General features: G+C 46.4%; 2 protein-coding genes and 2 pseudogenes across 2 annotated transcripts; 2 read left to right on the top strand and 2 right to left on the bottom strand.

Moving 5' to 3' along the window:
* Nucleotides 1–4033: 4033 nt before the first annotated feature.
* LOC114497974 (olfactory receptor 2A12-like) lies at nt 4034–5740 on the top strand. Its single transcript, XM_028513991.2, has one exon. The coding sequence runs from the start codon at nt 4058–4060 to the stop codon at nt 5081–5083; it is 1026 nt and encodes a 341-aa protein (XP_028369792.2). The 5' UTR covers nt 4034–4057; the 3' UTR covers nt 5084–5740.
* A 3454-nt stretch (nt 5741–9194) lies between these two features.
* On the bottom strand, nt 9195–12005 carry LOC114496917 (annotated as a pseudogene).
* Nucleotides 12006–17291: 5286 nt separating this feature from the next.
* On the top strand, nt 17292–18211 carry LOC114496033 (annotated as a pseudogene).
* Nucleotides 18212–19913: 1702 nt separating this feature from the next.
* LOC114497962 (olfactory receptor 2D2-like) lies at nt 19914–21516 on the bottom strand. Its single transcript, XM_028513976.2, has one exon. It carries the CDS (start codon nt 21509–21511, stop codon nt 20573–20575), a length of 939 nt encoding a protein of 312 aa, XP_028369777.1. The 5' UTR covers nt 21512–21516; the 3' UTR covers nt 19914–20572.
* Between the last annotated feature and the right edge of the window lie 726 nt (nt 21517–22242).

Below are 22242 nucleotides of genomic sequence, written 5' to 3' on the forward strand. Positions count from 1 at the left end.
TACCCTTTGACCCATGGTATCCCTTGACCTGGATTTCTCATCACTGACCTCTACCAAAGTAAAAGCATTCCCCCATAGGCCCTAAGTTCCTCAGTGCCCAAACTGAACTTCTCTTTGCCTTCAACTTGACCTTTGTGACCACATCTTCAGAAATTAAATTCTTCCTTACTGGATTGTACTGTCCCTTAGTGGGCCAGTGCCTCCCACCATGAGGCAGGCTCTACCCAGTGAGCTCTGCCCAGCAGCAGTTAGTGAGGCTCAGCCAGTCTCCTGCCTTTCTCTCTTCGAATTCCAGAAGGACTCAAGGGAGTACTTAGTTCAGGAAAATGTCCTCCAAATGGGTCTGAGGACAACTGTACATCTGCCCTCCTGTACATTTGACCACCTGGCTCCTACACCCAGCCTTATAGACATTCCTCATACTGATTGTCCCCACCCTATAAACCAGTGCTACACCTTGGCCACAGAGATGCTGCAGTAGAATGATTTGTAACCTGACAGATCTAGGTTGAAAGTCAGATGACACAATGTGTCTGTTATGTGGTGAGAACAAGCCACTTAATTGTCTGAAACACTCTGTGCCTCCTGACTTATCAGATTCCTTACTGACCTTGTTGTGAGGTTAATCACATTCTGAGTAGTGTCTGGCATAGCATCTGATACAAATAATTGTTCAATAGTAGGTAGTTACTGCTGTAGTAATAGGCTTGGTAGCATTTATACCATAATGAGGTGTATGACCTAGGATAGTAGTTTTCCATAAATCATAGTTCTGAGGACACTGGTAAGTACTGGCACCATTTATATCATCTCTCGTCAGACCTTAGTTTTACGAACTCAGCGTACAGCCTTGGATAAAATGCTTAAGGACATAAACAACACACACAAGTGCTTTGAAAGGAAACAAAGCACATCTTAGTATTATCACTATGTCACACAGAGATGGCAGCTCAGACATAGGACTCCTCCTTCCTCTAGTCACAGTGTGAAGAAACTTCAGTCCCCAAATGGAAACTTCACAAGGATGCCCAGCTCATTTGCTCCAGGGGTGATGCCTGAAATATCTTGAGAGCATTAATTTCCTGGCTGTGCCTTTCATTTTCCCAGAGGCCCTTTGCTGCATTTAGCAGCATGGACAGGGAATCCTCAGGGCTTTTCAGGCATTAGAAATCCACTCTACTACTCCAGACAGAAGAGTTTCCCTGGTCTACCAGCTGGAAATCCCTCTTTCAGGGCCACTCTCAGGAGAGGAGCACATCTCCCCTTACAACCACCGTGCTAAGGAGCAGGGGTGCACTGCTTTCTACCAAATCACCCAAGACCAACAGAAACCAGGCTGATGCTGCCACAGGAGTAAAAGAGGTGAGTCAAGGAGAACAGGGTGCTGGTCATTTGTAGGTGGAACTGAGGGAAGGGCTAGGGGAGTTTTCTTCCCAGGCTTCCCCAAGAACGGGCTGAGGACCCCCACTCTAGTCTCTCCCACTCACTGGGAGAGGGGAGACGAGTGCATCTGCCTGCACTGAACAGGAGTGGGATCTTCAGCACCCTTTCCAGACTTGCACACACCCTCCTCAGGAGCACCCTCTCACCCTTCCACCCCAGGTGGGCCCCTGATGAGGCATCTTCTCCCTTCTTCTCTACCAGAATTAGAGAGGCTGGGAAGGGACAGGGAGGCTAGGGCAGGTAGAGAGAGGAGGGTGGATGTATGAATATGGCATTTTCCTGGTGGGAGGTTTTGACTAAATCATTTTTTTCATGGGTGCCTTTGAGAGAGGCAGTAGACATGGTTGGTAAGATCCCAGCAGGTCTATGCAGCCAGAAACCCAAGAGTTCGGCCTGGTCCTGCAACATAAAGCTTACTGGAAAGCAGAACAGAATTTGGTGGTAAAGCAGAGAAAACTAGCACTGGACCATGGACCATAGCTCCACAAGCAGTCTTTTGATCCCTACTAGATCCTGTGGAGAGATCTAAATAGGACAGATTTTGCCTACCACATGGCTGGGAGGGAAGGTAACACATGACATCTACAAGACTAGGCTGGTGGGTAAGGAGGAAAACCCAATGTGGGTGCCTGGAAGATACTGGGATGAGCAGAAGCAGAGGGATTATGGAAGGTGTTTGAGCAGATAAATCCTTAAGGGAAGGGAGGTGGAGATACTGAGTAGCAGATACTGAGAGAGTCAGGCAGCTTGGAAGGTCTTCCACTCAGAGAGGAGGCCAGCCCCGATAACCAGACTGGGACCTTTCTGTGATTGTGCTGTTAGCATCATGGCTCTGCAGTCTCAGAGGTCCTGGGGAGTCCGACAGACTTGAAAAGTTCTTAGAAATGCCTTCAATTCCAGTCTAAGGAGGCATGGGAAGGGCAAGAGAGATGAAACAGTACCTGCTGATGGGTGCACCAGGGAGGGAGGCCACTGAAAAAGTGCAGGGTGGGGGTGTGAACTGGTGGGTGGGAGGCTGTGAGCAGCCCTTATCATCCTGGTCAGGGTTTGCCATTTGCACTGCTGACCAGCACTGATTTTTTCAGAGTTTCTCCTCTCAATATCTAATACTCTGAGCATCCCTAGTTCTCCTCTTCCCTTCACAAGCATTTCTGATCTGGGACATTTTTCTCCTTCATCCAATTCTTGATGTTCTCTAAAGCTCAGCACAAAAATATCACACTACCCTCTTTTGCCCATGCAGCCTCAGGCAACTTTTCCATCTTTCAGACCTTCACTATCATCCTGCAGCAACCAGTCTCCAAAGTCATGTATTTAACCCTGTCCTCTGGAACCTCAGAAAATGCCACGATGGCTCCTCTCCCCTCATTCCACTCTTCCTTCCACTCATCTTCCCATTACCCAAATTGCTACCACTTACTGAGGAATCTTGGTAAACCACATGATTTTCATGCACTCTCCACTATGGAAGAGGCATTACAGATGGCAAACACCAAACTCTGAGAGGCTAAGTGACTGGGGAATAGGTAAAAAGGTTGCAAGACTCAGGTGTGTGGACCTGAATCTGCACTGAATCTCTCTATATTTTCCTACGCTCTGGTCTCACATCTCCAGCTCCAAATCAAGTCTCCCATTAACACAATCCTGTTCAGCAGACAGCTCAGCTCCCCATGGTGCTCATGGTAACTGCTGCGATCATAGATGTCCAGCCTGGCATCAAAATAGCAGAGCCGGAAGGATCCTTTGCAGTGGTCAAGTCCAACAGCTTCACTTCAAAATAGTCTGTTAAGTTTGCAGAGGGTTACCCATGGAGTTACCCAAGATTGTACAGCTAAATTAGGTCAGGGTCAGAATCAGAGCTCTGCTCTTCTGATTTCCAGACTTCTTCCACTTATACTAACCCCCTTTTTGTATAAAAATGTCTCAACATACAGAATTTCATATGCTCCTCACTATTACTCTGTGCCACAGATGTTTCAGCTCAATGTAACAGATGGGGAGACTGTAGCCAATGGAGGTGAAGGGACTTGCCCAAGGTCACATAGCTGTGTAAGTGAACCCTGTGGGACATTCAGGAAGAGCTGCAGGTAGCATTTTGGGGAACAGTCACACTCTCTGCTGCTTAGGGCTGTGAGGTCTCCTCTCTGCTTCCCAGCCTGTCTGCTCTTCTGTCATCAATGCAATGCCTCCCCTTTTCTTCTCTACAGCTTCAGCTCTCCTGGGATTTTGAGTTACCACTGCACCAGTTCTGGCTTGAGAGTATCTCGAGCACCTACAACCCACTCACACAGGCTTTCAGTGTCACCAGTTTAAATCCTCAGCAGGAGTGTGTTTGGGATAGGTGTCCAACCTTGGTACAATTTGACAGGGGCCAGGGTTGGCTGGGTGCGCTGTTACAAACATGGCTACCAGATGCCTTGCCTTCTCTGGGTGAGAATAGTGTCCAGAAAAGGGCCTGTGGGCCGTCAGATAGCCTATATTCTATTACAGGTGTCACTCCAGATCTCCTGACTTACTCCCCAGTGCCAGAGCTACCCTAGCTTCCTTTCCATATTCATTCAACTCAACAAAGGTTTGTCCGCCTCTGTGCAAGCTGCTGTGTGTGACTCAACTTATGTCAATTATGTCCTCCCTCCCACAAGGCCAAGGACAGAACAAGGAAGTCCTGTTTGTCTTTAATAAGCAGATCACCATGCAGAGCCTTGGCAAGAAGAACCACAGCTCTGTGTCTGAGTTCCTTCTCCTAGGCTTCTCCAGTGAGTTGCATGTCAGAACCGCCCTGTTCACTTTCTTCCTCCTTCTCTACATCATCACCCTTCTGGGCAATGGACTCATCATCACCCTGATCTACCTGGATTCACACCTCCACACACCCATGTACTTCTTCCTCAGCATCCTCTCCTTGGTGGACATGAGCTATGTCACCACCACTGTGCCCCAGATGTTGGTTAATATGGTGCGTCCAAGGAGGATGATCTCCTGGGGAGCTTGTGTAGCCCAGATGTTCATTTTCTTGGTCCTGGGCATTGCTGAGTGTGTACTCTATGCTGTTATGGCCTACGACAGGTATGTGGCCATTTGCTTCCCCCTCCACTATACCCTGTTCATGAGCCGTGCCATCTGTATCAAGATGGTCACAGTCTGTTGGCTCATTAGCACAGCTGGGGCTCTTATCTACACTGTCTTCACCATGCGCCTGCCTTATTGTGGTCCCTACAAGATAAACCACTTCTTCTGTGAGGTCCCTGCTGTCCTGAAGCTGGCCTGTGCAGACACCTCCTTCAATGACCAGTTGGATTTCATCTTGGGTTTCATCCTTCTTTTGGTGCCACTGTCCCTCATCCTGGCCTCTTATGTCCGCATCTTTGCCTCCATCTTGAGGATCCGCTCATCCCAGGGTAGGTTCAAGTCCTTCTCCACCTGTATTTCCCATGTCACTGTGGTCACCATGTTCTATGGGCCGGCCATGATCATGTACATGAGACCTGGCTCCTGGTTCAACCCAGAGTGGGACAAGAAGTTAGCCCTGTTCTACAATGTTGTCTCTGCCTTCCTCAACCCCATCATCTACAGCCTCCGGAACAAGGATGTAAAGGGGGCCTTTCTGAAGGTATTTGGTGGCAGAGGGAAAGCTCAGTGACCCAGGACGTTTCAGAGTTGTCCTGAGTCCTGAGCAGACTTGATGGGTCTCATGTGGTTTCATAAAATCACATCAGTTTGCATCAACTTGAGGCTTCCTGGGGCTGTGAACCAGTGAAAGAGGGTGTGGCCACCCTTAAACTGAAAGTCTTCCCATTGGTTGGGAAATTTTCAGCAGCTACCACCCAATGACCCAGTTAAGTATTGAAAGCAAAGGAATTTTACTATAAAAACTATATCCTGCTGTATGGCTCAAGGTCATTGCTTTATTGCTTTTCCTGGGTTCTTCCTTCTCTTTTGTAAGTTCATGTCAATGCAATGTCATCACAGCCAAATGCTTAACATGTACACATTCTTTTCCACAGTGTAAAGGATTTAGGGATGGAAATCACATAAAGAGTATGTAGGTTGTGCAGAGAGACAGCCATGCACTTACAAATAGTATTTAGCATTGCCCTTTGCATTAGATGCTCTAAAGTCTAAGCCACGATTATTTTAGACACAGCTGTATAACAGTATAGCTAATAATTAATCTGGTCTGGATTCAACTTGTGAAACTGGCTATGTCCTGGTTTTACATTTTAAATTTCACTTTGATTTTGAGAAAATAAATATATATTTCATAAAATAAAAATATATGTGTTTATATATATCTGTATATCATTATATATTACCTATATGCATATATGTCTCTCTCCACAGAAGAGACACATAGAGATTATAGAAAATAATATAACAAAGACTCCATTTTTCCATCCTAAATGAACACTTAGTAATATTTTGCTATATTTAGTCTTTTTAAAGGATTAAACCATTACAGAGAAAATTGCATTGTTCTTTGAATATTCTCAACTCCCTTGAATCAATCACTGATTAAACTGAAGTTTATTCACTGTATTTTTTCAGTTTTTACTATGCGCAATCATAGAGATAAACAATATATAGAATTGCTCTTGTATAAATTTAATCTTTTAATGCTAGCATGGTGTCAACATCACGTTTCTGATGTCTACCTACTTGAGAATTATAGGCCTGGCGTGTTCCCTTTGACAAGCATTTGAATACACCACATTTCACTTATCTGCTATTGAACATTCATTTATTCCCAATTCTTCACTATTTAAATAATTCTGCAATGACGTCTTTGGACATTTCTCTGTATAGAAGTATTTTTCCAGGATTTATGGATATGTGGACTTTGCATATTATAAAACCAAAGCATTTAAATCTACCAAATATTCCTAAGTTGTTCCTCCAAGTAGTTCTACCCTCTACACCTTTCATTCCCATCAACACTTAATGTTGTTCATGTATCTCAAACATCTTAATGTTCTTATCTATTGCATAGATGGAAAGTGACAACATTGCTTTTCGTTTCACTAGTAATTTTCTACTTGGTAGTGAATTTAATATCTTTTCATGAGATTGCTGATAGTATTACCAAGTGAGTGTAGTCGGTTCTGAACTCAGACTTCTGTATTCTTTTTTTTTCAATTCTTCTATTTATTGGGAATGACACTGCTTAACAAAATTATACAGGTTTCAGGTGTGTGTACAAATCTATAACACATCACCTGCACACTGTATTGTGTGTTTGCCACCCCAAGTCAAGTGTCCATCCACCACTATTTATCATCCTTAGACAGAATTCTGTGTTGAGATACCAGCTCTACCTACCCTTTACTAACTCAGTGGTGATGAGCAAGTTACATCATTTCTCTGTGTTTCAGTTTCCTCATCTGGTAATGGAGAGAAAACAGTATGCACTGCCGAGAGTTGTTGGAAGGATTAAATAAGATAATAATGTAAAGCATTTATTATTGCAAGAAATGATGTGCTCAATAATATAAGACATTGTTTGCCTTTTCTTGATTTGTAGCTTGTTATATATAGTTTGGGTGTTAATTCTTTGTCTATTACATGCATTGAACATGTTATATCTTCTTTAGTTTATTATTTGCTTTCTTTATTGCAAAAGTCAGAGGCAAACAGAAAGAAGAAAATGACAATCATTCATTACCTCTGACCTAGAGATAAGTACGGTTAACATTTTAGTGTCTATATTTCAGGTTTCACAATTTTTCATTGCTTTAATTAATATTTTTGAAGCTATAATATAATTCTTAAATTACTATTTGTTTTCATAATTTTTAAAATTGAATTATTCAGTATGTAGTCTTCTGTAACTCAATTTAATAAGTCAACAATAGGTTTTGACATGTATCTATGTTGATTTGGTTTTACTGCTGAAGAATATTCTTTCCACTTTCTTGTGATGAACAGACTAGAATAACAACTTAATAAATGGAATTCAAATGGTTTATGAATTTTCTCTTTACAATTTTTCCTAAGTGAACATAGGTCAAAAATTTCACTGATCTCATTAATTCATGAAGAAACCAGTAAGATATTAGGGCTGGTTCAAGAAAGAATTTGACTTACAGAAATTTATGTTTTCTACTGAACATTTGCATTGTAATGAATATGAATCATGTGCATTACTGTGGGCAGGAATCGTTTGCATAGCTCTCAGTTTTCTACACCTTCACAGCTACACCTGCAGAGCTGTAAGACATCCTAGTCCATGAAAGGTCATTTAAAGGAGTACACCCCTATAAAGTCAGATAAGCCCTGGAGCATCTGCTAGACAATACCAAGAGGACACCAAGAAATCTCTTTTGCCTTTTTGCAAGTCTTAGATGATGTTTTTTGGACAACACCCACCCTTGTGATCTTCAATAATCTTCAAAGATTACTCCTAATCACAAAACACAACAGGATGAATAAAAAAGAAATCCACAGATGTTTGCCCCATGGAGAATCTTCACAACAGTATAGTTAAAGAGACTATTCTAAATGTAGCAAAGGAGGGGCCAAAGGACAGATTTTCTTTAAAGAACTAATTACAGTCAGCATTGTTTTGAAAAGCAACAATGGAAAGGTGCTAAAAGAAAACAGCTAATTCATGTAATTTTTTGCCAAAATAAGATTATTTTGAAAGTCATTTGAAAGTCACTAAGACTCTATGGATGTAGATTTCAAATTCATATTCTGTCCAAACCCCACCAATGCTCTCTGTCATGTCAAAAAGTTGATTTGTTTGGTAATTCCTATTTTTAGCTTGCTGGAGAAAAGATCTTTTTGCACAGCCTCCTTCTCCTCCTCCCCATCCCCCTTCCTCTCCCACTCTGCTTTTCCTCCTCCTTTCTCCTCCTCCTCTCCTTAACCTCCTTCGTCTCCTCCTCTTCCTCCTCCTCCCCTCCTCCTCTTCCTCCTCCTCTTCCTCCTCCCCTCCTCCCCCCTCCTCCCCCCCCCTCCTCCTCCTCCTCCTCCTTCTTCTTCTTCTTCTTCTTCTTCTTCTTCTTCTTCTTCTTCTTCTTCTTCTTCTTCTTCCCCTTTCTATGAGCAGAGCTTTATTTCCAGGGAATACAGTGTTTGATGGAGATCAGTATTAAAAAATCAAGACAGATCTAATATGTTCAACAAACTGGAGGGGGAGCTTGGGGTCTCAACAAAGGAGAAAGAAGGGAGAGAAACATCAATGTGAAGGAGGAACATCAATCAGTTGCCTCTCAAACACATCCAATCCTGGGACCAAACCCACAACCCAGGCATGTGCCCTGATCAGAAACCAAATCTTTTGCTTTGAAGGACAAGGACCTACCAACTGAGCCACACTGATCACAGCAAGGATTGGATCTTTATGGACACTTTATTCAGATGCCAGAGATCTGAGAAGACCCTAGGATATGTACCCTAAAAAGCCTCTTAACACTTCATCTCAAGCTGACCTTTTTATAAGGAGAAGAATAGAGGAGGTAAGGGGGCTGAGAAAATGTTCATCAGTTCAGAGTTGCAGTCTGACAGCAATTTTCCTAGTATTCCCTTATCTGCTGGTCAACAACTCTTTGTCTGCATCACCACATTCCCTCCCTGGAACACAGTGGCTCAGATACCATCCTGACCCACTTGCAGACCCTGTGGGGTACAAAGGCTGAATTGCTTGCCAACCTCCTGGGGCCATGCAGGTCATGTATTTCAGTTCCTGGGACAAATGTTTTCCACGTGCATTCATCACTTACACTTATCAACTATAACTACAGCTAAAATCTTTAACTCCTGACTTCCCTTATCAAAAGTAGCATCCAGGGGTACAGTCTTCCACGAATTTGTTCTGCTTTTGCAGTGTGGATACTAATCACTGGTCCTCCTGTTAATACTCACACAGGGTACAGCTCTTCTCCTGCACCAAGTTCTGGGAAGGAGGCTCTGTAAACCTGTGCAGTTTTAATGTTGACAGCACTGCCATAAATTACTGAAAGTGGTTTCATCCTTCACAATCCTTTAATTCTGTCACACAGAACGTCACTAGGTGAATGTCATCATCTTGTCTCTCAAATTCACCAAGAAGTTGATGTGTAAGTTTTTGTGACAATTGTCCCTCCGCACTGAAGCTACCTGAGGTACATGCCCAGCCTTCCACGGAGTGTGGTTGGAAGAGGATTTTATGGAGTTCGTGATCAAGGGGAACTGAGTTTTGGTGTTGGTTCCATTACCATGGGTCAAGCAGCTGGATCCATTCATTACCTGTGTGCCTCAGGAACACAATGTGACAAGGGGTGGCATCACCACACCCCAAAATGGAGATGAAGCCATCCTCTGGGGAAGTCCCTGCAGCTGTCTTTGCTGAACATACAGAAGGTCCTGGGGTCCCACTTGTTGAACAGACTGACCTCTGAGAAATCTGGCTGTTTCTTCCAGAAGCAGGTGGACTCAGATGAGGTCCCCTGTGGACTATGCCCCAGGGAGGGAGTCCTCCATGTAATTCTGTGCTCAGCAAATATCAGTAAAGAATGAAGATAAATCAAGACATTTACAGAATAACAAAATTATGAAAACTTACCACCAGCAGGACAAGACACTTATGAAGTGAGGACTTTGGAGGAAGGAAATAAATAAGATGGAAGGTCTAAAGGCAAGGAAAGCCAATATGGACTTGGGCAAGTGCAAATGAGCACTGCCTCTGCAAAAGAATACAGACAATATCTCAGGGGGTGAATGATATTTAAAATATTAAAAAATGATAACATTGATATCAGGAGTGGAATAATTGGAAAAATATTCTAAAGTTCTTATATATTGTCTTAGAGACCCTTCTCCACTTTCTTCACCTCAAACACCAATTCATCTTTCAGGAGCCACCTCAAATATTGCCTCCTCTGTGAACTCTTCCCCACATCCCTCAGAGAAAAGAAGGAGTCAGGGGGACCTTCCTCCAGGTGGCTACATAGTTGTGTGTGAACCCTGCCCCACGCACTAGCCACAACTACATCGATCTCCTTTCCTCCCAGTCTCCCACCAACATGGACATGGGCAAGGGCAGGACCAAGTTTTGTTCATCCTTTTGTCTCCAGTAATTACTGAACTTGATACACCACTGACACGTTTGAGCATTTATAGAATCAAGTAGTAGGTTAGAGAAACCATAGCACAGACAGAGAGGAACAGAAGAGCAGTCCTGGAGGGCTCTCATGAAGGGGGAGATGACTGGCAGGCATGGGTGTGCCAAGGAGGAGCTGTTCAGGGTAGGAGAGCAGGAGTCTTCCAGACAGTAGGCTGTGGCAGGGCATCCTGGCCATGTGGAGTCAGGGCTGTCTGGAGATATACAGGTGGCTGGGCTGCAGGGGAGTGCAGGGGTGAGACAGGAGAGGAAGCTGGAGACATGGGCAGAGGCAGCTCAGGGGGCTTTGATGGCAGGACAGAAAAGCTGCAACTGAACTGGTCAGACAGGAACCAATGAAGGTTCTGGAGCAGGGGAGGAACGAGGTCAAAGCTGCAGGTTAGGGGGGTGATTCTACCACCTGTAGCAACCCTTGTTGCCTACAGAGCCTAGTTGTTGGACTTGGGCCCTGGCACTTGAGAAGGGAGGTGGATCTCACACCAGGAGTCCCTGAGTTCTCAGGCTGGGCATCCAGGGAAAGCTGGTTCCAGGCTAGGCCAAGGGAAGGCTGGGAAAGGAACAGCCTTCCAGAGCTGTGAGGAGACCCTCAAGGTAGGAGGTTCCCTGTGGGGCAGGGAAAGGCCTCCAGCTCTGAGGGTCTCAGATGGGACCTCCATCACATTTAGCTGCACTGGACCCCACCAAGTCTTGAGCTGCCACTGAGTGGAGAAAGAGGCCTGTGTAGCCCAGTGAGGGCTGCAGGGGACTCCCTGCTAGGTCAGGATCAGGAGAGGAGGACAGGGACCCAGAGAGAGACCAGTCATCATGGAGAAAGTACTGAGCCCTCACTGTGGCTACAGGAGCAGCCAGTAAAAAGGAGATAGGAGGGGACTTTTCTGGGGAGTGTGAGGTACAGTGAGTCTCTAGAACCCTGGCTGTGACTTCCCGCCATCCCTCTGTACCCAAGAGGAGGGTAGTATGAGCAGGGGTGGCCTCCTGTCACAGAAGCCAGGCTCTTGGGCTCAGCTCTCAGAGGCCTCTCCCTACTGTGACTCTCTCCTTCTTGGCCAAGCCCCAGCCTGGTCCTGCAGGGACACACTGGGACAAGTTCCAAGTATAACTCCAGTCCCCCTGGGCCAGCTGTACCACCTTCTCACAAAGGATGGAGCCTGAAGTTTCTTCTGCCCTCCAGGCTGGGCTAAAGTCCTCCCTGCCCTTTGTCCAGAAACATCAAAAGAGGGGAATGCAAAGTTTCTGCTGCTGCCTCACTGTCTCAGAATGGCAGAATGCAAGTTCTTCCTGTTAACTCTCAGGTCCTCAGAGCTACAGTCCTTGGGGAGTGAAGTGACACAGCAGGAGCCTGGCCCCTTGTCTCCTGCTGGAGAAGAGCTTCTCACCAAGTGATCTGAAATGCCAGACAGAACACACCCTCCCGGGCTGACACCAGAGATGCCACTGGGCAGTTAAAGGCCACCATGGGCATCGCGCTTTATAAGATACATATTAAAATGTCCCAATATCCCACATCCAACATAATTACTCTATCACTATATGACTGTACCACAGGTTGTATATTATACACCTTATATATGAGTTTTATGAGTTGCGATTGACTGATAAAATGTTATATTAATGGTCATTTAAATATTTACTAGTTTTTAATTTGTGGAATTTCTATTTTTGAGCCTACAATCTTTTCTTTCAGGTCTCCAACATGTCTGTAGACCAGGAAAGCTCAAGGACCACAAACATTTTGCCTAGAATTCCTAACTATTGAAAGAGCCCTGGGCATGCTGCCTGGCAAGGGAAGAGAACAATTTCATGGTCTTCAACCTCCTATACCTCCCTCCCAGGGTGCTTCACTGTCTTCCTGGAGAATGAAGAGCAGATGAGAAAAAAACCTGCCCTCAGGGCCCAGTGGTAGCCCCAGTAACGACCCCCCAAAGATTGGCACTCCACCCCCAGTTAAGTCTTCCACCCCAACCCAGCCTGGGCCTTCACAAGGGCATGGCCTAAGCATCCTTGGAGAATCAGCTGCCATAGTGGGAGCCTGCTGTTTTTTCCCTGAGCCATAGGTGACTTGAGGAGCTATTCTGGCTAGGGTCCTGGGAATGGTCCCCTGAGTCTGAGGGAGCCTGCCCAAAACCCCCTTCCCTGAAGGGTTACAAGCTCAGGACACCAACAGCCCCCATTCCAGAAAGCGAGGCTACTGGCTGCCTTCCATGTAGGGTCTTGCGGGAGCTCCAGGTGCAGCCCTGCTGGCTTTGCAGTTCCCACTGTTACAGGGTGCAGCCAAGAGGGGGGGCCCAAATAGGCATTTGAAATGGGGTCCAGAACTTAAGGTGTCCAGGAGATTTTGGGATGTCTCCATCCATCCCCCCTGCCCAGGGTGTGGGTTGGGGGAAGGGACAAATGGAGCAGGGCCATTGAGAGCTGTTTAGCATAGCAACAGCCTTGCAGCTAAGCTCTGGCTGTGGTCGTTTGGCATATCTATAACCTTTGACTGGTTGCATAGATATGTTAAATAGCTGTGATAAGCTCTAAACCAGGGGAATGGAAGTAACTTCCCCACCCAGATGTAACTTGGGGGGGGGTTCCCTGCGTTACAGCACCTGTGTGGGAGCTCAGAGAGGATTGGCTCCAGGACATGGGGCCACACCTGCCCAGACTCATGATGGCAGCCCAGTAAAGCTGGAAGGATACGAGTTCCAGCATGTGAAGCCGAGTGTGGGAGGAGTCGGAAACGGGGCTGCAGAGGAAGACTGGCTGCGGGGATTTAAAACCCAGATTTGGAGGCCATTGAGAAGGAGAACCACACGGACTTGACAGAGTGGAGACTCCTGCAGCCCTGAGAGAGGAGGAGAACCATGCGCAGCCCTGAGGAGAGAACCACGCGTCTTTAGCAGAGTGGAGACTCCCGCATCCCAGAGAGAGGGAACCACGTGGCAGCCCTGGAGGAGAGAACCATGCGACCTGGCAGAGTGGGGACCCCCACAGTTTTAGAAGGGGGAACCACCACCTGGTTTTAGCAGAGATCCTGGCGACCCAGCTGAGGGTGCCAGGAACCCAGGGAGGTCTCCCAGTCGAGATGGAGTAGTAACTGGGAAGAACCAGAGGACTGCCTAAGCCATGGACTTCTATTTCCTTTCCTGAGATACGGTACTCTGGACTGGGCAAAGGGGGAAGGAAGGAAGGACTGTGTGTTTGTGGGTGTTTTTAGGGACTTTAGGATTTTTTGATAAAGACATTAGGTCACTACTTTAAGTTTGTATAGCATTAAATAAACATTTCCTTTCCTTTTCACAAATCTCTGGCATTGAGAGACGTCTTTCCTAGGGCAGCGGACATAACGGACCCGGGGCCTTCTTTCAATAATAGTATATCGTCCCAGGCCCCCCTTGTTTGTTCTGTAACACCACTACTGGTCTCCTGAATGTCTGTCTGTCTGTCTGTCTATCTGTCTGTCTGTTTGTCTCTCCCTCCCTCCCCATCTCTCTCTGCCTCTGTCTCTTTCCCCATGTCTATGTGACTGTGTACAGGGCTGCCTGTCTCTGCCTCTCTTTCTCTGTGTCCCTCCATTCCTTTCTCTTTCTCTGGGTCTGTTCCCCTCTGTCTCTGCCTCCCCTTTGTCTTGCTTTCCATTCATCTCCATTTGTCTCTTTCTGCTTCTGTTTCTCTGTCTCCAAGTTTTTGTCCCAATATCCCCTGCTTTTTCAGTCTCTGCCTCCTCTGAGTGGGTCTCAGCTCACTCTTTTCCTCTCTCCCACTTGCCTTCTGTTTATTGCTTGTTTTGCCTCTGGGTTCACCTGTGGCAGGTTCCTGTCTAACCATCCCCGCTTCTCTCTCCTCAGCCCATTGCCATTTCTTTGATCCACAAGACTTTCCCTCTAGCTGTGTTTCTCTGGGGCTCTCCTTGAACCTGGTTCCCTACCTATCCCTCCTCATCTTCCCACTCCCTCTGCCTCCACCAGAGCTCTCTGACTACCTTCCCTTGTCTGCCACCACCTGTCTTCTTGCTCCTGGCCTCTCTGCCAGCTGTTTGGTGGCCCGGGACACTGGACTTGCCCCCCCACCAACCCCCCACACCATACTCCCTGCCTGATGGCCTCTGTCTCTCTTTCTCTGTCTGGTCTCTGCCAGTTCCTTGCTGCTCCATTCACCCTTCTCAGCCCTCCCATGTCTCCCTCCCACAGCTCTGGCTCATCGCCCACAACTCCATGCCTCCCTCCTGTTCTTCCACGAGAAGAGGAATAAACATTATTCCACCTTCTCCCTCTGTCTGAGTTCCCTGCTTCTCCTGTCCATGTCTGTTGGCTCCCAGCCTCTGTGTTTCTCTCTTTCTTGTCTGTGCCCACAGATTCTGCCTCTCTCTGTCTCCTGTGGCATGTGTTTGTGTGTGTCTCTCTCCCTTATCAGGCTTGCCTTTTGTCTTCATTCTTCCTGCTTTTGTTGCTTTCTAGTTTTACCTGTTTCTCTGGGTCACTCTTAGCCGCTGCAAGTCTGTGCAGGTACTGCCTGGGGACGTTGTGTGTGTCTGAGAAACAAAGAGAAAAAGGGCTGGAGAAACAGGGAGGAGAAGGCATGATCTTCAGAACCTGACAATCACATATTATTCCAAGCAGCCTCCTCACCCCTTCACCTGCTTTTTGCACACACACACACACACACACACACACAGAAACAATTTCCTGCTCAGAGTCACGGCAGTAAATACTAAAAGTAAAAACTCAAGCATGTCTTGAGTCTCTCATCTCCTAGCCTGAAGGAGAGTAGAAATGAGAAGAGAAGATAAACACAAGGATCCAAGTGAAAAAGCAGATGATCATTCTCTGGTTTACATTACATGCTGCCAGGGCACCAAAACTGACACCCGCAGTCCCAAGCCTGGCCAGCTTTGGGGCTAGAGGCTCACCCCTACCAGGACCTTGGCTTCACACAATCCATTCCTGTCTTCTCCTTGGTTACAGGTCATCATCAAACCTGGCTGTGACAGAGTTGAAACCTAAGGCTCAGAGCAGCCAAGTAACTGACCCAAGACACTCAGCAAGGCGGCCAAGGAAAGTGAGAGTGCCAACCAGTCCCCATGCTGCTCTCTGGACAAAGCACAGACTCATCAGACTCCAAGGAGTCCTGGAGCCAGAGACCTGCCACTCACATCTTCCCTGCCTCCTCTGCCTCAGCCTGAGGGCACAAGCTGGAGATGAGGACTGGGCAGCCTCTCACACCAGGTCCTTGTTTAAGGATCTCCATCTTGGGAGCTGGGGAAGGATGGAGTTTGCAGCACAAGGTTCTCTCTGTCCCTAAGTCCCATCTTCTGACTCACAGTTCATTTTTGCAGTGCTAGGTAGTATAAGAGCTTGGACTAGGGGTTCAAGTCACTTGGGATTTCACCCTACTTCAAACACTCTTGCTGTGTGACCTTAAGCCAGTTGCCTTCCCTCTCTGGGCTTGGATAAAATGAGAGACTTGTACTAGTGGTTATCAAAGTAAGATTCAAGGAGGCTTCCACTAGTTTGAGGAACCACAGGGAGCCATGTGTGTCTGGGTGAGGCGGGAGTGAGAAAAATGGTCCTGAGTTCCTTCAGATGTCTGTGTTTGACAGAGTGGTTCAAGGATTTTTAAAAACCTGACAATGTATAACTCCTGAATTTTAAGACTCCAAGTTCTGTTTCCAAAACCTGTGCAATCCATCACTTCCAGTTGTGTTCTCAGGGCAGCCTGGAGGATAGTGTGCCATAGGTCATACATGTTCCCACCCCAATTTCAGCCTTGGAGACCCTCCTTGGAGAACCTTTAACAACAGTCTTCCCTTGGCACATGGAGAAGGGTGTAACTGTGGGGCCCTTTACTCTGTCTCTGCAACCCCACTCCTGGCCCCTTCGCCTCCAAATCTGGGTGTAAATAAACGGGTATGTCTATCCTGGAGGAGCAGTTCCAGGTCTTTCACCACCCTTCTCTTACAGGTGAGATCACAGTGGCCAAGGAGGGTAGTGACTTTCCCAAGGTCAATGCAGCAAGCCAGTGCTCCAGTGAGCACAAGAGCCTGGTTCTTACAGGACGCATGGGGGATGGCCAGGAAAGTGAAGACCTTGTACGCACGCTAGGAATTCTGATCTTTTGCTGTTAGTAACTGACCTTTCTGCCCTAGCTGGATGTCAGGCAGGGATGTAAACAGGGAGTCATGGGGAACCTCATTGTGGTCTTGTGTCCATCTGGGTAGGGTACCTTGTGAGGGAACCTGGGTGCCCATTGTGGGGCCAGAGCTGGCAGGGAGTAGGCAGCGCTCTCAGACCAGTCCGGGGCCCTTCTCTAATGGGGATCAGCTCCCTTCTCTCACCACCTCCGGTATTCTTTGGGCCCTTGTAGGTAAATATTAACTCTAACCCTCATTTTAATCTTACACCAAGGCTTAGCAACCTCTGTAGTCCCAAGAGAGAACTAGAAATGGAGTGAATAATAAAGAGAAAATCAAAGCTCAGCCAGTCAAAGGAGGCAGAGACAGCCACAGGCCAGAATGACACAGCATACAGCACTGCCCTGACTTGGTCCTCACCATTTTTATCACTGTGAAACCTCAATGAACTCCTGCACCAAAGCTTAGTACCACTCAAACTACTATGGGGTCATATCTTGTGGGGCCATCTGCCGATGCAAACTTCCTGTTAGAAAATGTAAATGAGACAATGAGCGAGGAAATTCCTTACACACCCTTGGCACAGACACTCAATGTATTCCATGTCTCCCAAACTCTCTCAAGAGGCAGATCATGATGCAGGAAGTTAACAGTTCCCTGTGACAGAATTCATTCTGTTGGGCTGTGCCCCTGACCCCAGGATCATTCCCCTGCTCTTCACCTTCTTTCTAATCTTCTACCTGTTGATCCTCGTGAGCAACAGCCTCCTCATCATCCTCATCTACCAGGACTCGAGCCTCCACACTCCCACCTACTTTGTCATCAGCATTCTCTCCCTGCTGAATGTGTACTACACACCCACCACAGTGCCCCAGATGCTCGTGCATATTCTCAGCAAGAGGAGGGCCATCTCTTTTGCTAGATGTGTGGCCCAGGTGCACATCTTCCTCCTCTTTGGGATCACCAAGTCCTGGCCTTTTCCCCTCATGTCCATGGACAGGTACATGGCCACCTGCCACCCTCTCAGGTACAAGGTCATAATGAGCCACTGAGTGTGTCTCCTCATGGTGGGCATCTGTGCAGCCTGTGGTGTGGTGGGTAGTCTGTGTTATACCTTCTTTGTCATGCACCTGCCCTACTGTGGCCCTAATGAAATTGACCACTACTTTTGTGAGTTTCTTGCCATCCTGAAGCTGGCCTATGCAGACACATCCCTCAATGATGTGGTGGACTTCAGCATGGGCTTCAATGTCATGGTGGTCCCACTCTCCCTATTTGTTATTGTCTATGCCAACACCTTGGCCACCATCATGAAGATCCACTCAGCTTGGGGGAAGATCAAGACCTTCTCTACCTGTGCCTCTCACATCACTGTGGTCACCCTGTTCACCATCCCCTGCATCATTATGTATATGAGCCCTGGCTCTGATTCCTTGTCAAACAGTGGCAAGAAAATGGCCCTTTTCTATAACATTGCCACAGCCTTTCTCAACCCTGTCACCTATAGTCTAAGAAACAAGGACATGAAAAAGGCTTTGCTCAGCTTGATGGGTTAAGGCAGGGCCCATTTATGCTGAAGTCCTCAGTGCAAAGCAGAACACACACTCACCATGCACACACTTCCATGAGACCTGGAAGAGCTGGGCTCGCTCCATCAGGCTAACATCACCCTGAAGCAGTGGGAGAGCACAGGGTGCTCAGACATTAGTGGCATCTATGGTGATGTAGTGTGAGATGGAGGTGCCTGTGTAGCTGGGGCACAATGGTCAAGAGCCTGGACTTTAGTGCCACACAGACCAGCATGAGACACCTGCTTTGGCCAATGGCAAGATATGTGCATTTTTGCAACTTTTAATTGCTTTAAAGTTTGTACCCCTTCCTTACAGAAAAGTTGTAACAATTAAATAAGATAATAGATGAAAAGTGCTTAGTGCAGAACTTGGCTTGTAGTAATCTTTCAACAAATGTTTGTTTTCATTTTTGAAATTTATTACTCAGGGATGAACGGTCAACCAATAATCAGCTATGATTCTCCTGATCTGTGGAAGTGCCTAGAGTCCCAGAGAGTACATTCTAAAAGGGGGAGGGAGGATGGAGTAAAACTCAAAGACTGAAAAGTAGAGAAACAGCATGAGAAAGGACTTGAGAAGGAAGAAATGAGCCTGTGTCTACCCATCCCCAAACTGAGACAGTTAGAACATCTGAGGTCAACTGAAATTATCTTAGAACAGAAAAAAATACTATTTCAGTACCACTTGTTTCTGTTCATTTGCATTTTTAGATTTATTTCCCTCTTGTTTCTAATAAAATCCATTTTGGAAAACTGCAGCCTGTCTTGGGTGATCTCAAGGAAAAGGGACTCTGTCCACTTAAGAGTGAGGGAAATTAGACAGGGGACTGAGCATGTTGTTACCCCCAGAGGCAAAATTTAGCTTGGTGGGACCTGACATGAAGTTCTGCTTATTCCTCATAAAACGATTACAAATGTAGAATGTGTTCTTCCAGGCCTTACCAATCTGCAGGGTCATGTTACTGGATCACCCGTCTTTACTGGCTTTTGCCTTTGCTTGCTGTTGCAGGAACTCCAGCATCCAACAAAGCAATCCCCACGATGCTCTGGGACATTTCCCAAAAGCTAACATGCAGGCCCCACGGGTTCTTCTCTCCCGGCCCCTTGCTGATGCACACAGCTGTGAAACTCCTTGCACAAAAATAATAAGCTGTGCTGGCCAGAACATTGAACATGAAGGCCCTCCATGAGAGCCCATGGCTACAGGTGCACAATGTCCTCAAAGACACTATTCTACCCACTGCCCAGGAGCTGTCGTGTTGTATAATAAATGGAGCCAAAGTAAAAAGCAGATAATAAAATGGGGTCTATAAGTTCAACATGCTTATAGGCGTTTGAATAATATCATTAACATAAAAAGAGCTCTCATGAATAGGTAAGAAAAATACAAACACCCCAGAATAATGGGAACAGATAGGAACAGTTCACAAAACACATGCAAATGATCAACAAACATATGGGAAATGCCACCACAATAGGCACCAAAAAAATGCAAAGTAGAACACCAACGAGATACCCCTTCTCACCTTTGAAACTGCCTACTTTTTAAACAATGAAATGAGGGATGACCAGAAGACATAAAACATAGACTTTCACATGTTGCTGGTGAGAGCATAAATTGACCTTTTTGTCTTGCAAAAGAACCTGGCTTTATGTATCAATAATCTTAAATAATCTGGCCTAACACGTCCAGTTTTAGGGCATTTCTCAAATTTATACTCATTATTCCAACACCCAGCAGAAATATGGACTCATCTGTGAAGCCAGGCCAACCACACCATCACTCCTTCAGTGTGCTTCCAGCAGCATGCTTAGTTTCTTAGGCATCCTTGTCTTAGTTCTAATCTCTCACCCACTACATTGGGACTTGGGTTATCCATGCCTGCATCCACGGGACCTAGCATTTGGCCTGCCATACAGTAAGCATCAATGGACATTTGCCATTGGTGATTCCTAATAGCATGTATATCATTATAAGATGGTAATGAATCTTTCTCAAGATTCAGACACAGAGCATACCCCAAAACCCATTCCCTGTGCCTCAATAAATGATTTTAATGGCTCTTCTTTTGTTAACTACTAGGTTGACAAAAATGTCCCTTCTTTTGTTAACTACAAAGATTCTAGAACAAAAGGGTACTGGAAGACTAATGTGCCTAAAAGACATTTCATGGTATTCATCTGTCAGCCAAATCATAGGCTGTCTCCCAAGGACTAGTATCGTGTCGAGATTGGAGCTGAGCAGGGGAGGTGTGTGCTGGTGCTACTGAGTATGTGAATGAGTGTTGGTGCACTGAGTGTGCATCATGAGTCTTGTTTCTCTGTCCCCCACTATCCTCCCTGAGCCTCATTCTGGGGCTCTGCCCCAGCCTGTCACCTTGAGGAATGCCCCCTTCACATCTTTATTTCGGAGGCTATAGATGATGGGGTTGAGGAAAGCAGAGATGACATTGTAGAACAGGGCCAACTTTTTGTCTTCCTCTGGGGTGGCCTCAGAGCCAGGCTTCATGTACATGACCATGGCTGGGACACAGAACATGGTGACCACAGTGATATGGGAGGCACATGTGGAGAAGGCCTTCAGCCGCCCCTGGGCTGAACGGATCCTCAAGATGGCAACTAAGATGTTGACATAAACAACAAGGATAAGGAAAAGTGGAACCAGGATGACACTAAAGCCAAGAATGAAGTCTACTCGGTCATTGACTGAGGTGTCTGCACAAGCCAGTTTTAAGATTGCTGGGACTTCACAGAAGAAGTGGTTGATCTTGTTGGGGCCACAGTAGGGCAGACGCATGGCAAACACAGTGTAGAGAAGAGCAGAGATGACACCCCAGAGTCCACAGAAAATGACCATTACCCCACACAACAGTGGGCTCATGATGACCTTGTACCTAAGTGGGTGGCAAATGGCCACATACCTGTCTATAGACATGATGGCAAAAAGCCAGGATTCAGTTACACCTAGCACCAAGAAAATGTACATTTGGGCCACACAGCGGGCAAAAGAGATGGTCTTCTTCTGGCTAGCCATATGTGCCAACATCTGGGGCACAGTTGTAGTGGTGTAGCACACATCCAACAGGGAAAGGATGCCAATAAAGAAGTACATGGGTTTGTGGAGGCGCGAATCCAGGCAGATGAGGATAGTGATGGTGCTGTTGCCCAGAATAACCAACAGATAGATCATCAGGAAGGCTGAGAAGAGCAGAGGCATGGTCCTGGGACTGAAGGAGAAGCCCAGAAGGATGAATTCAGTCACATGGGACTGGTTAATCTCTTGCATTGTGTTCCACTACTAAATGAAAAAGAAAGACACCAGTTCTGACAGAGGACTAGCTAAACTATGCAACAGAGTGAGGGTTACTGATGGGGTTGTGATGGTGGTCAGTGTCCAGTTATGATGAAACACCATGCTCCCCCTCAACATGACAGCCCATTTCACCTGCTCTTGTGTACTGCCACCACTCCCAGGGATTTTAGGAGGAGGAAGGGGCTTTCACATGTAGTCCAGGTTCTGCCTCTGACCCACCAGTAATTACCCATCCCAGCCTCATTTTCCCCAGCTGTGAAATAAAAACACTGGACTAGCTGATCTCCACTTTGCCTTAGCATCTTCCTCTGAGTCAAACCACCAAGTGTTTAGAGGTAAATATTGGTGTACATACTTCATAAGGTTCAGCAAATTTTAGTGAGAGAAGCTCCTTCTTCTTGTTGAAGACATCAGTTTATGTTCCACTCTAATTTTACCCTCAGTGTGCCCCAGCTCAGGACAGCTCTCTGACCACCCACCCACCCCATCACACATCATGGTGTGTTAGAAGGAATGCTGAGTTCTGAGTCTTGGCTCTGTAATTGACTGAGTAAATGACCTTGAGCAAGCCCTTTACCTGGCTGTCTAACCCTTGGAGGCTACTTCCTCAAATACAAAATGAGAATAATTGTCACTTTGTTACAAGTTTGCTTCAAAGATTGGGTGATGTTTTGGCATGAAAAGCATGACACAGAAGGTCTAAC

Source organism: Phyllostomus discolor, chromosome 5 (assembly GCF_004126475.2).
Source record: "Phyllostomus discolor isolate MPI-MPIP mPhyDis1 chromosome 5, mPhyDis1.pri.v3, whole genome shotgun sequence".
NCBI lineage: Eukaryota > Metazoa > Chordata > Mammalia > Chiroptera > Phyllostomidae > Phyllostomus > Phyllostomus discolor.